Source organism: Peromyscus californicus, unplaced genomic scaffold, assembly GCF_007827085.1.
Source record: "Peromyscus californicus insignis strain IS unplaced genomic scaffold, ASM782708v3 Scaffold_11__1_contigs__length_118956290, whole genome shotgun sequence".
Lineage (NCBI taxonomy): Eukaryota > Metazoa > Chordata > Mammalia > Rodentia > Cricetidae > Peromyscus > Peromyscus californicus.
The window spans coordinates 65,377,361-65,392,743 of NW_026294402.1; the positions used below are offsets into that span (position 1 = coordinate 65,377,361).

At 41.9% G+C, this 15,383-nt stretch overlaps 1 protein-coding gene across 7 annotated transcripts in view; it reads right to left on the reverse strand.

Annotated features, from left to right (window-relative positions):
* Rnf111 (ring finger protein 111) overlaps positions 1 to 15,383 on the reverse strand; it is an 81,816-nt gene that overhangs the window by 35,098 nt on the left and 31,335 nt on the right. For all 7 annotated transcript variants that reach the window (XM_052713603.1, XM_052713575.1, XM_052713583.1 and 4 more), the window contains one exon: positions 5,890 to 6,782. In XM_052713603.1, coding sequence (XP_052569563.1) covers positions 5,890 to 6,763 — 874 coding nt within the window. In that variant the 5' untranslated portion in view covers positions 6,764 to 6,782. The remainder of the gene's footprint in view (positions 1 to 5,889; positions 6,783 to 15,383) is intronic.

Genomic DNA, 15,383 nt, shown 5'->3' on the forward strand with positions numbered 1-15,383 from the left:
CTCTCATGACTGTGAGAGAAACCTTACTACCCACAAAGCTTAGAGTTTTCACCTAACATCTGTACTGACAGGTCCTTATAATTAAGGCAGAGGTTGTTTTACTATGAAGGCTGAGAAAGGGAGTGTGGCTTTTTAAGAGCCATGGTCACTGTGAGCAAGCTCGTCTGCACTGGATAGGATCCCACTGCTGTGAAACCATCTCCTGTTCATCCCTCAATTGAAAGGCATCCTTCCCTTTCCCTCAACACCCCAGTTATCACCATTCCACTGTGTTTAAGAATCTGACCATCAGATGACTTGCATTAGAATGGCAAAGTATTTTGACTGGTTATGACTGGCTTATTTCACTTTATAAGACATCTAATGGACGGACGGACGGGGATGGACGGACGGACACACACACACACAGAGATTTTGATCCAGTTGTTCATGACAACAGACAACCATGAGAAACAATTCAAATGCCATCAGCTGGATACGCCAAATGTGTATGAAGAAACGAAAGAAACAAGCACAAACTAACTCAAGGGTCCATGGAGGAACCCTGAAACTATGCTGAGGGAGACAGTACATAGGAAGGGCCACATACTGTGGTTTGTTTATATAAAATGCCCAAACAAGGCAAATTATATTCGGCAAACAGATGAAAGGTTGAATGAGACAAGGCGAGAGGCAGAAACAGACAGTAAAAAAAAAGCAGGTGGCAGGTAACAGAGCTGACAGAAATGTTCTAAAATTGCACTGTGCTCACAGTTAGACAGTTTAAGATTAATAAAAAAAATCTGAATGAATTGACATAAATTATACCCCAATAAAGCTAATGCTTTTAAACGTGAACACAGCTCCACATAAGATACAAAACTAGAAGTCAATCAATGGAGGGAGCTACATTTTGGAATAGAAAACCCAAAATCTCACAGATGTCAATTCCCCCAATTTAATGTGTATAAAGTCCAAGAAAAACATGACCATATGTCTTCTCACTATTATCCCCAGGTAAGCAAACTGATTATAAAGTGTATTTGGAAAAATAAGCAAAAATATTGAGAAAAATGGTAAAGATTCTATAATCAAAGTATGTTCTTTTGCAGAAATACACAGACAATCAAATCAATACAAATCTCACACAGGCTGAGGGATGGCTCAGCAGGTAAGGGCACTTTGCTACCAAGACTGCTGTTCCGTGTTCTACCCCTGGGACCCACACAATGGAAGGAGAGAACCAACACAATGGAAGGAGAGAACCAACTCCCACAAGTGCCCTTTGACCTTGACATGCACAACCCACCCACCCCCATGCATACAGTAAGCCAATTTAAAATGTAAAAAATCCAATAGTAAATCTAAATGCACAGGGAATTTAACATATGACAATGATGGCATCTTAAATCCAAGGGGGGAAATGTTAATGGGTGATTTGGGGGCAGCTGGACAGCTACATGAATTCAGATCCTCTGAATCCATGAAAAAAGTTGAGTGTGGCAGTGCATGTAGTACTGGGGGGAACTGTGGAGACAAGTAGACCCTTGGTGCTCAATGGCCAGCCAGCCTAGCCAAATAATGAGCTGAAGTTTCAGTAAGAGATCAACTGTTTCAATGAATGAATGAATGAATGAATGAATGAATGAATGAATGATTGGAAGTTAAATATAAGAGAACAACCAGAAGAGACACCCAACTGCACATGCACACCTGCACACATGTGTACACTTACATGAAGTACATGTAAGGCACACATACACACATACAGATTTTAAGTTGTAAGAAAGTCTCATATCCACAACTAACTGGAAACTCCAAAGTTTTAGTGGTATAAAACAATAAGTTTAAAAAATAAAGAGGGGTTGGACAGATGGCTCAGTGGTTAAGATCACTGGCTGATCTTGCACAGGACCTGTATTCAATTTCCAGCACCAACATGGTAGCTCACAACAGTCTGTAACACCAGTTCTAGGGGATTCGGTGCCCTTTTCTGGCCTCTGCAAGCATTACACACACAGTGCATGACATATATGCAAGCAAAATGAGATAATTCTCTAAAATAAATTAAAATGAACAAAAATAACAAGTAAATCAGTGGGTCAGGTAAAGCTCATTGAACAATCACAGAAATAAAACATTAAAATGAGCCTAAATTTATTAATTATCTTGAAATACCTGAATTTTGCTGGACATGGTGGTACATGCCTTTAATCCCAGCAACTGGGAGGCAGAAGCAGGAGGACCTCTGCGTGTTTCAGGCTAGCCTGGTCTACATAGTGAGTTCCAGGACAGCCAGGGCTACACAGTGAGATACTACCTCAAAATAACGAAACAAACAAACCTGAATTTCTTGACAAATACTACATGGATCAAAATATAGGTAAACCTCACTGTAAGTTAGGATAACTCAATGTCCAACAAGGTTGCTATTAACCCAACTGACACTTCATTATGGCTTTCTGTTTATGAGAAGAAATCGTAATAAATGTAGAAGCCAATTAATAAAGATGCATCAAGAGAGAACTATTTCTCAGAATCCTGGTGAAACTAACACATGAGCTGATGCTTGTAAAACAACATCCACCAGGCGGGGGTGGCGCACGCCTTTAATCCCAGCACTTGGGAGGCAGAGTCAGGTGGATCTCTGTGAGTTTGAGGCCAACCTAGTCTACAGAGCAAGATCCAGGACAGGCACCAAAACTACACAGAGAAACCCTGTCTCAAAAAAACACCACCACTACCAACAACAACAACAAAAAACCAACAACAACAAAAAAACCCAACAACATCTAATACTAAGTTCAACTAATTTATTTCAGGTGAATTGGCAAAAGCAGTGAGTGCCGGACAATTGTTGTCTCTTAGAGCTTAAAAGCAGTATAAAATGCTCAAATTTCTATCAGGCACTACAATTAGCTAATGCACACTGCTGTACCCAAGTATCAAACCACACTGACACTGGCAGATAAAACTAGTTAACACTGACACTCCAACCCTATCCTGATTAAAACATACTTGACTTAGTCGCCAGGCCTGGACTCAATGTCAAGTTTTTACTACTCTAAGGCTTTATAGCCAGTCACTAATATGTGAAAGAGTGGAATTTTTTTTTTTTTTAGAAACAGAACTAAGCCCCATCAATATTTCAGTTTCTTCTGAATTTAAGCCACTCTAAAATGATTCTCCAAATGCACCAGCTATAATCAGAAAAGGACAGGGAGGACTAAATGAGAGACACACAAAACTCACAGAACTGCACTGTAGCTGGAGTTACCTACCACCTTCATGGCATCATCCACTGTTGAGAGCAGAGGCACTGGACGAAGATTCCTTGGGCATTCTGGCACAGCAGCAGGTAACGTTTTAAGTATATATATGACACACTTTCAGATGTTATTCAGATATATTTATACAGGTGTGCAAGTTTATATAGCAAATATTCATCAGAAAGAGTTGAACTACGGAGCACTCAAGCATAGGAACCGCACAACTGTTGAACAAGTAATTGTGCATGCTGATACAAAAAGACCTTCATTATTTATCTCTGCATATTTTCATATTTTCTGTTTGAGAGAAACTATTAACAGCTATTACTTCTGGGCAATAAGAATGAAATATCTAAAGAGGAAATTTATTTTATGCTTTTATAATTCTGTATCATTTGCATTAAACTGTTATTTTATTTATGAGTATGGGTGTTTTGCCTGCATGTATGTGTGCACCATTTGTGTGTAGTGCCTGCAGAGGCCAGAAGAGGGCATCAGATCCCATGGGATTAGAGTTACATACAGTTGTGAACCATGTGGGTGCTGGGAATTGAACCTAGGTCCTCTATAAAAGCAATCAATGCTCTTAACCACTGAACCATCTCTCCCAGCCTTAAGTCATTGTTTTGTTTTTCAAACCAAACAAGCAAACAACAACAAAAACCCAAAACCTAGTTAAAAATAAAACATTTCTCTAGAAACCAAAAAATGTCAGGGTTCATTAACTTTTAGGACTTATGCTTCTCCAGATAAATGCATACCAGAGCATACACCACATACTTATCTGCAGGGTGGTATGTGCACAAGTTTATTCTACTTAACTGTAGTTTTCTATGCATGTGTTTGATACAAAGGAGGTGAGATCAAACAGGAGAACACATGGCACATGTGGAAATGATCATGGACTCTACTAAGTACTATCAGGATTAAAGTGAGCCCTATTGCTTTAGGTACATGCTTGTTTAGAACATGCTTGTTTGAACCTGGGTTCAAGCCCTAATATGCAAAAACTAAATAACAAAAATATCATTCAAATACTTCAACTTATTTTTGTTTTGTTCTTTGAGTCAGGCTCTTACTGTGTAGCCCAGGTTATCCTGGAACTCACAGAGATTCACCTGTCTCTGCCTCCCAAGCACTGGGATTAAAAGTATGCATGCCTCAGAATCACTAAGTTGAACTTATTTTTTTTTTTAGCAATAAAAAGGATGGTAAATTTAGTATGGTGGCACATTACATGCTTGAAATCCCAGCACTGAGAAGCTACAACACCAAGAGCAAGAGTTCAAGAAACCCACAACAAGAAGACTATCTCCAAAAGAAACAGAGAACAGGAACACAGTAAACGATTAAACTAAGATTAAGCAGATTTTTATAGTGATTATAAATGTTCTTTTTTTTTGTTTTTGTTTTTTTTGGTTTTGGTTTTTCGAGACAGGGTTTCTCTGTGTAGCTTTGCGCCTGTCCTGGAACTCGCTTTGGAGACCAGGCTGGCCTCGAACTCACAAAGATCCGCCTGGCTCTGCCTCCCGAGTGCTGGGATTAAAGGCGTGCGCCACCACCGCCCGGCAATTATAAATGTTCTTAATAGGACTGAACATGGGGGAAATAATACAGTTACCTGGAAAAAAATTGCAAAAGTGAAATATATTACAAGAGTACTAAAGAGAGGGGGGGCTGGAGAGATGGCTCAGAGGTTGACATGGTGGCTCACAACCATCTGTAATGAGATCTGGTGCCCTCTTCTGGCCTGTAGGCATACATGCAGGCAGAACACTGTATACATAATAAATAAATAAATCTTTATTTAAAAAAAAAAAAAAAAAGAGTACTAAAGAGAAAAAAAATGGGCCATAAATCAACTCATTTAAAAATTAATCTAGCCACGTGTGGTAGCATACACCTTTGGTCCCAGCACTTGGGAAGCAGAGGCAGGCACATCACTGTGAGCTGGAGGCCAGCGGGGTCTACAAAAGCAAGTTCCAGGACAGTCAGTGCTACACAGAGATACCCTGTCTCAAAAAACCTAAAAGTTGGGCTGGAGAGATGGCTCAGAGGTTAAGAGCACTGGCTACTCTTTCAGAGGTCCTGAGTTCAATTTCCAGCAACCACATGGTGGCTCACAACCATCTGTAATGAGATCTGGTGCCCTCTTCTGGACTGCAGGCAGAACACTGTATATATAATAAAATATTAAAAAAAAAAACAAAACAAAAAACAAACAAACAAACAAAAAACTAAAAGTTAATCTAATTATGAGAAAGGCATTGTGACCCTACCTATAATCTCAGCACTCTGGAGAAAGAAGCAAGTGGATCTCTGTGAGTTCAGGGCCAACCTGGTCTACATAGTGAGTTCCAGGCCAGCCAGGATTACACAGTGAAATCCTGTCTCATAATCATCACCACCATCCTCACTGACATCTGGTTATAAATAAAAGTTACTTAAAAAGAATTAACAAATATCAACAATGAATTCTGACTTAATTTTTGTCACTAGAAACTCTTTTAGTATCCTGGAGTTAGAGTAACAGCTTAACAGTTGATTATTCATACTATTAAAGAATAAAAGCTATGAGGACTTCTTTGAGAACCTGGGTGTAGGCACAATGGCACCACACCTACCCCTAAGGCCTTCTCACCTGAGGGAGCAGCAGGGTTGCTGGGGTTCTCGCTGGCAGATGCACACAGGTCCTCTTCTCCGTCCGTTGAGGAACTGGAAGAGGAGTCGCTGCTGAGGTCGTTCTCACTAGAGCTACTGGAGCTGGGGAGGAGCGCATACTTCCTCTGGGCCAGCACCTCCCGCTTCTTCCTCTGCACCAGCAGCCTCTCCTTCTGCTTCTGCGTCCTCTGAGAGGAGCTGCTCTTCACTAGTCTCTTTCTGCATGGGAGTCTCCTCAGTGCACTACCGTGAAAACAAGGTCTTTTCATCAACAAGCCTGACACGGACTCTGCCTCAGTCCGAGGCCACTTCTGGGACCGTGCACTGTGACTTCTGCTTTTAGCACTCAAAACAGGCTGGGGATGTCTCACTGAGACTTCTTTGTCCTCATCTGAAGTCACAGTATCGGAGTCCCCAAAATGGAGACTAGAAGAGGGAGAAGACAGACACTCACTGAAGGAAGAGTCATTGTCTCCATCACTTGGTGTCTCGAGATGTTGCCTCAACCCTAGGATTCCCTGATTTTCTTTGACACAATTCTGTACATATGAGGGACCAGCCTGTTGGCTTTTGCGCTTTTTCCTCACAACACCACTTTTTTCTTGTTCTTGCTGGTTGCCATTCATGTCCTTCTCTTGTTTTGAATCATCACACAGGTGAGAGAATTCATTCCCCACTTTGCTGTTAATCATCTCCACTTCTGCAGGGAAGCTCTTGGTGGCCCCTAGGGGCTGTGGGTGCAGAAGGACCCCCTTCAGACTCTCCTGTGTTGTGGGCGCATCAGGAGGAGTCCCACTCTTCATAGCCACTTGTAGGGTGTAGAGATTGGTAAATTCAGGAGTCCATTGAGACATGGGAAACTTTAAGGCAGGCCTAGGAGACACAAACCAGACATTGAAAGGACTCCGTACATCTGAGCTACACAAGTGACTACAGCATGCAGCAGCCACAACATGACTGAGCTAAGCCAGCCACCTGACTTTTTGACCACTCTCCTAGAACCTCTGCTTTCCACCCCTACTTTCAGAAACGCAGTTAACTAGCACACAGTACTGACAACTTAGAGTAACCAAATGGACCTTGCAATATTCCTGCTAGCTTTCACAAGATAGCATATTTGGTCAAACTCAAACACTTCCTTTAAGCTTCCTTCATTAAACTAGAGAAGAGAATTAGAATTCAAAAGACTGCTATCTGTGCCAGCAGTCCCGTCACTGGGTACAGTCAAAAGAAACCAGTCTGCTGAAGACACACCAGCACATGCCCAAGTTCACTGCAGCACTGACCACAATAGCCAAATGATGGATGAAGAAAATGTAGGAGATACACAATGAAATGTCATTCACCCATAAAAAAGAACGAAATCCTTTCATCTGTAATAACCTGGGCAGGCGGTGGTGGCGCACGCCTTTAATCCCAGCACTCGGGAGGCAGAGCCAGGCAGATCTCTGTGAGTTCCAGGCCAGCCTGGACTAGAGTGAGATCCAGGAAAGGCGAAAAGCTACACAGAGAAACCTTGTCTCAAAAAAAAAAAACCTGGGCAGAACTCTAAGTCATTACATTGAGTGAAATAAGGCAGACTGAAAAGCAAGTTCCACATGACCTTACTCACATGTTTGGTCAACAAAACTTAATCTCACAGAAGCGGAGGGCAGAATGAAGGTTACCAGAGGCTGGAGAATGGGGTAAAGAGGTGAGGGAAGGGGTCAACAAGTACTAGTTACAGTTACATACCAACAACAAATACTAGTTAGTTATATATGAACAGCAAGTACTAGTTACAGTTATATACGAACAAGTTTTGGTGATAGTGTACAATAAAGTGATTCCAGATGATACTATCCAGTGTGTTTCAAACAGCTAGAGAAGATTTTGAAAACTATACCTGAGAGAAAGATGTCTGTGGAGGCACATTATGTTAACCTGACTGAAACATTACACTATGTACATTATTGATACTAACTTATCAAAACATTACATGGTACTGAAAAATATGTACAATGTTTAAGTTTTTACGTATCATTTAAAACTAAATTTAGGGAGGCTACATTCCTGAGGCTTTATAGGCAATCCATGGTTGCTGGGGGGTGGGCATTTTCTTCTCTGGTCTGGCCTATGCTCCTGAAAATAATCCTTTATTCATGTTCCTGCTAGCAACCCTAATGAAGTTGTAGCTCCCCATCACCAACAACAAAGATGTAAAAGCAGAAGACTTGGGAAGAGGAAAGGGATCAATGGGAGGAACTAGAGGTGAATATGATCAAAATACATTATGCACATGATAAAAATATCATAACAAAAGCCATCTTGTATATGATTGATATAATGCTAGTAAAAACTTAAAATTTTAGCCGGGCGGTAGGTGGTGGCGCACGCCTTTAATCCTAGCACTCAGAAGGCAGAGCCAGGCGGATCTCTGTGAGTTAGAGGACAGCATGTTCTACAGAGCGAGATCCAGGACAGGCACCAAAACTACACAGAGAAACCCTGTCTAAAAACAAAACAAAAAAAACTTGAAATTTTAATGTAATTTAAATTCTAAGAAAAAAATATAATAAAGTCATCAAATCACACTTTGGAGGTTGAAGCACAAATACTGCAAAGCCAGTCACAACAAGACTCCCCCAATTCTATATCCCTTCCCCCACTAAAAAAAAAGAATTCCAAAGACTAGTCACCATGTATTGTGGAATACTGCCTTGAGGGTATAACATGGTCACTGATCTCTTAAACTGCCAGAAGCTCTGAGTGCCAGGAGACTTTCCCTCATCAAATGAAAGGGACTCATGAGGCCCACCTCTTGCAAAGAGTTTACAGATAAGCACTGTTAAAGCAGGGGTTGTGAGTCACCCCACCCCCAGGATTTGCAGGCATTAACATCTGCTAAGGGGAGGGGTGTGAAGGCCACATCCTTCCCCAAGAGCTGCCAGGAAATAGCTGCTGCTGGGAGACTATCTGCAGTGTAGCCAACTGCTCCCCTAAGAAATCCCAGTTCAATGATGGTTCACCAAGCCACAGCTGAATTGGTGTTTCCACTGTCAGTGCCATTTGGGGTGAGCAGACACTTGCTCGTGTATCTTCAGGAAAGTTCGTGTCTTCCCTTTGATATTTGACATGTTAAAATTGTTTAATAAATACTTCCTGTACATTAGATGGTTTTTCCATTAGATTCAATAATTAACTAATAGAAGTACAGCTTCTTTCTCCCATGACTCTCTCCGACCTTCTAATGAGAACCTAATTCCAACAGAAGCTTGACCCAACTAGTGCGTTTACTGTCAGCACAGCAAGCCTAGAGCAAGGACCAGGAAGCTGAGGATCACTGTTCAATCAGCAGCACAGCAGAAAAGCAAGCAAACTTCCCACAACTGATCTAAGTGGCTTAAATCATCTCACCTCTGAAGCTGAGCTACTGAACACGGGACTTTACAGCATCAACAGCAATGCAATCTTTAAAATTTTTACCGATTATTACTTGATGCATGATGTGTGTGGCACCTGTGCCACGATTCAGAATATGAAGTCCGCAAGACAACTTTGTGTGGTTGGTTCTCTTCAGAGATCAAACTCAGGTGCCCAGGCCTGGGTGTGAAGCACCTTTACCTGCTGAGCCTTCTCGCTGACTCACAGTGTAATTTTGTACATAAAAGAAGGATGACCATGTAGCATTGTGAACATCGCTCAAGGTGGAACACTCACTAGAAAGCCTAACAAGTGAAGTGTTGTGCTAGAGCAGTATGAGAATCTAAGCAGTCATAAACATGGTTGGTTTGTATGTTTTTTTTTAAACAGTCTCAGTACCTTGTTCAGACTGTCAAACTGCCAGGATCAAGGGCATCTCCTCCCTCAGCTTCCAAGTAGGGGTGACTATAAGTGTGTGCCACCATCTGACTTTACATGTTATTTTCAACATCAGTTTTTATTAAGTACAACATGTACATATTCCAGTTTGTTGAGCTTTTGGGCAACTAGCACACAGAAGAAACATCAGTGTTCATCACTTCCATCCATCAACAGTTGGGAGCACTACCCTAACTTCCAAAATGATAGAACTGTTTCTCCCTTAACAGACATTTCTCCCCTTTTGGTTTTTCCAGACAGAGTGAAACAGCCCTGGCTGTCCTGGAACTTGCTCTGTAGACCAGGTGGCCTCGAACTTACAGAGATCCATCTACCTCTGCCTCCCAAGTGCTGGGATTAAAGATGTACACCACCACCACCTCACTTAACAAACTTTTTTTTTTTTTTGGTTTTTCGAGACAGGGTTTCTCTGTGTAGCTTTGCGCCTTTCCTGGAACTCACTTGGTAGTCCAGGCTGGCCTCGAACTCACAGAGATCCGCCTGGCTCTGCCTCCCGAGTGCTGGGATTAAAGGCGTGCGCCACCACCGCCCGGCCACAAACATTTTTAAACCTAGTTTGTTTGTTTGAGACAGGGTTTCTCTATGTAGCCTTGGCTGTCCTGGATCTCTCTCTGTAGACCAGGCTAGCCTCAAACTCAGAGATCAGTCTGTCTGCCTCTAACTGCTGGGATTAAAGGTGTGAGACACCACCACCCAGGTGAACTACTTCTTAAAAACAAAACAGGTATTTTATGTCAAGAGTTTTCTTCCCTCTCCATAAGCAACAGTTACCAAAGTGCTTAATTTCATAGGTCTTGTGCTTTATTTCACAGCTCTAATATCAGAACAGACTGCATGAAAGTAAAAACTGCCATGGCCTTTCCCTAAAGAATGTCATTTGATCCTTTTTTATGATTCTTCCAAGGACAAGCAATGACGTTTCCATGGAATATCCTGGAATACACAGCATGAGTGAGCACATGCGCAGAGCAAACAACAAATTTACAGGAGGCAGCTAGTCAGACCAAGACCATAACAACAAAAGGCAAGAAAGAACAGCTCAAAATGACAGGCACAGGCAGGTGTCAGCAAGAGGGAAGGAGGTATACGACATCAGTTACAGTAAGAGACAAATTAGTGTTAGAAAGGATGTAAGGAAACTAGAACCAGCCATGCCTTGACTATCAGCACCTGAAGGCAGAGACAGGCAAATCTCTGTGGGTTTGTGACCAACCTGGTGGTCTACAAAGCAAGTTCCAGGCCAGCTAGGGATATACTGTAAGACCCTATCAAATAAACAAACAAACAAATAAATATATAAATCTTTTTTAAAAGGAAAGAAATTGGAAGTATGTGTTGCTGATGGAAATGCAAAATGGTGCAGCCACACTGAGAAGCAGCCTAGCACTTCCTCAAAGATTGAACCCAGTGGAATAGCTCAGGCCCAGAGCATATGCAAGGCTATGTTCATTCCCTACTATCAAACAAAAACAGTACAAAACTAACTGCTGATCGAACAAACCCATGCAATGGGTCATAACTTACTAATCAAAAGAAATTAAGTACTGCTCCAAGCTACACACTAATGAACATCATGTGAACCAATTATAAAAGACTATACAGTTAGGGTTGGAGAGATGGCTGAGCAATTAAGAGCACTTGCTGCTATTACGGAGGATCTAGGTTCAGTTCCCAGCACACACAAGGTGGCTCACAAGCATCTGTAACTCCAGTTGGCCTCTGTGGGCACCAGACACATATATGATACATATATACACATGCAAAGTACTCACATGCATAAAAAAATTAAACCTAGCTTTTAAAAACTGCAGACTATATACAGGTAAAACTTCTTTTCTATGAAATGTCAAATCCCTAAAGGTAAAAATTAGATTAGTGGTTACCTAAGACTGCAGATGATATGTTAGGATTCTGCCACCCCTCCAGCTATATGACCACACATGGGCAGTTCAGTACCTAAGTAAAGGGTTTTACATCATCTGTGTGCTGAGTGATTACATGATGCATGGTCACGCAATCTGCACATGTGTAGCGTAGCTCCGTAAGCCCACATGCGCATGTACAGGAAAATCCTTAAAAAGCCGGGCACAGACCCTTCCCCTGTCTTCTGCTCTCTCCTCCTCCCGCCTCTGCACTGTCTTCTGGCCTCTAACTCACAGATCCGCCTAGCTCTGCCTCCCGAGCGCTAGGATTAAAGGCGTGCGCCACCACTGCCCTGCGGCTTTTTTTTTTTTTTTTTTTTTTTTTTTAAGAACTGTGTCTCAAATTGACTATGGTATTAGCTGTTCAACTCTGTGATTCTACAGAAACCACCAACACTGGATATCTCAATGAGCTTTTGTTCAACCTCTGACTATGAGGAAACCAGCAACACTGGATCTCAAACAGTGAAAAGTCCAAAGATAATTATGAAGAACCTTGGGCACCAGATACTTGTAGACCCCATAAATAACAGAAAACTTGAGCTGTATCTTTTAAAATACCTGAGACTCTTCCAGAAATCTGCATCTCTAAGAAGACAGTCTTTGTCTTTTCCTATCACTTTATGCCCCAAAGCCAAAACAATAAAATCTTGATGGTTAAATCTGCTCAGGTTTTAATCATTTCGGTCCTCCTAAAGAGTAAGGCGGAAGGCAAGGCACGGTGGCCTACACCTTTAATCTCAGCACCTTTGCCAGACAGAGGCAAGAGGATGTCTGGGAGTTCAAGCGAGGCAAACCTGGAATACGTGGTGAGTTCCAGGCCAGCTGGAGCTACATGGGAAACCCCTGTCTCAAACAAACAAACCAAAGAAAACCAAAAAACCAAACCAAACCAAAATGTAGTAAGATGGAGGAGAGTGCAGAGGGGTGGGGTAAGGTAGGGTGGGGTGTCTGGAATGTTTTGTGTCTTTACACCAATAACTGCTTCCTAAATTGTCATACAAATGTAAAAAGTAAAATTAGCATCCCGTATTAACACAGAGAGTCTCACTTAGGAACTACAAATGCATGCTCTTTTTTTTTTTTTTTTTTTTGGTTTTTCGAGACAGGGTTTCTCTGTGTAGCTTTGCGCCGGTCCTGGAACTCACTTGGTAGCCCAGGCTGGCCTTGAACTCACAGAGATCTGCCTGGCTCTGCCTCCCAGTGCTGGGATTAAAGGCATGCGCCACCACCGCCCGGCGCATGCTCTATTTTGAACTAAGAAAAAGGACTAAGTCTGTGAGACAGAAATACGAGCACTGCATGCTTTTTGTGTGTATGTGTGTTGGGTTGTGTGTGCATTTCTGTATGCATGTGGAGGTTAGAAATCAGCCTTCTGTGTCATCCCTCAGGAGCCACCCCCCCTTGTTTTTTGGGAAAGTGTCTCTGACAGGCCCTGGAACTCAGAGATTAGGCTAGGTTTGCTGGCTAGCAAGCCCTCCTATGGATCTCTGCCTACCCAACACTGGAATTACAAATACATGCCACCATGCTCAGCTTTTTGTTTGTTTGGCTGGTTTGGTTTGGTTTTCTGAGTCAGGGTTTCTCTGTGTAGCCCTGGCTGTCCTAGAACTAGCTCTGTAGGCCAGGCTGGCCTTGAACTCAGAGATCTGCCTACGTCTGCCTCTGGAGTGCTGGAATTAAAGGAGCGGGCTAAAACAAGCAACTTGATTTTTATTTTATTTTAGGGTCTCAGGTACTTATCCCAGGCTGGACACAATCTCACTATGTATAAGGACAACCTTGAACTTCTGACCCTGTCTCCACATGCCAAGTCCATGTGCCACCACACCTGGTTTATGCCTGGGGTCAAATCCAGGGCTCTGGGGACAATAGACAAGCACTCTATCAATTGAGCACACCCCACCCGTAAAGCTAGTTTTACATAGCTATTAAACAAGTAGTTTTACATAGCTATTAAACAAGATTTTTTTTTAGGCCAGAGATCTGACATTTTTCTATAAAAATTCCAGAGATAATCAGAAAATAAACTAGATACACTAATGCTTTAAAATATGGTTTTATACAAATGAAAATAATTATGTTTCAATGACATTATTTACTTGGGGTGATATTTGAAATGTTTAATTCTCTTCTGAACTCGGGCAGTTACTTTAGAATTGCTAGTTTGAGTATATTAAATCAACTGTCTGACACCCACTCTTACTGTCCAATGCCGTCACTACCACTGCTGACACTTGGAGACAGCTGCTCACTTAGCTTTTCCCAGACATCAAAACTGTATTAGCAAAAACTCATATTTCCCCCAAAGGTATCACTCTGAACTCTTAACTACATTTTCAAAGTGCTTAGAATTAAGTTTCTAGAGAGATTTCTGATAGAAATCTAAGGATCTAAAAATACATTCAGTTATGAAAAGGGTAGTGAGAAATGACACTCAGAAAACTGCTATTAAATGTAGCTTGCTTATTTATTTATTTATTTTTTTGTCAAAGTCTCACCATGTAGCCAAGGCTGGCCCTGGACTTGCTATCTTCCTGTCTGGGGTTACAAGCATGAGTAAGCATACCAAGCTGTGTCAAGTTATTTTTCTTTTTGTTAGGATAAAGATGAAAACATAAAAACAGATCAATGTTCTTGGCAACCTTCCCTAGAGAGACAATATAGTTATTATCAAAAGATTCATTTGGATCCTTGAACATGGGAATCAAGATGAAATATATAAATCATTACAGACAATCCAATTACCCTAAGAGTGATATTTTCTTTTCATTCATTCATTCATTCATTCGATTTACTGAATTTTATACGTATGAGTATTTGGACTATATCTTAGTCAGTGTTCTATTGATGTGAAGGGACACCATGACCACAGTAACTCTTATAAAGAAAAACATTTACTGACTTACAGTTCAGAAGTTTAGTCCATTATCATCATGTCCTTGTGCAGGCAGACACGGTGCTGGAGAGGTAGCTGAACGTTCTACACCTCGATTGGCAAGCAGCAGGAAGTGAGACTCTGGGCTGGCTGGAGCATTTGAAACTCCAAAGACCACCTCCAGTGACACATTTCCTCCAACAAGGCCACACCAGTTCCTTATCCCTGTCAAGCTTTGCCACTCCCTCATGACCAAGCATTCAAATCTAAGAGCCTATGGGAGCCATTCTTTTTTTTTTTTTTTTTTGGTTTTTCGAGACAGGGTTTCTCTGTGTAGTTTTGTGCCTTTCCTGGAACTCACTTGGTAGCCCAGGCTGGCCTCGAACTCACAGAGATCCGCCTGGCTCTGCCTCCCGAGTGCTGGGATTAAAGGCGTGCGCCACCACCGCCCGGCAGCAGGAGCCATTCTCATTCAAACCACCACAGCCTACATGCACACATGCCTGCCAGATGCCTGTAGGGTTCTAATGAAGGTATCAGATCCCTTGGAACTAGAGTTACTATGGATAGTTGTGATACACCATGTGGGTGCTGGGAACTGAACCTGAGTCCTTTGCAAGAACAAGTACTCTTAACCACTAAAGCTGTCTCTCCAAGGCCCCGTAGTATTGTTTTGATAGCACATAAACAGGGTAGCATCAAAAGCCCTCTAGGATAAAATTACACAACACAAATCTGCACTTGTTGAAATCACCCATTCTAGAAAGTCTACTCTGGTGAGGTTGAAGGACTCAGGAGACACTGATGAGCATA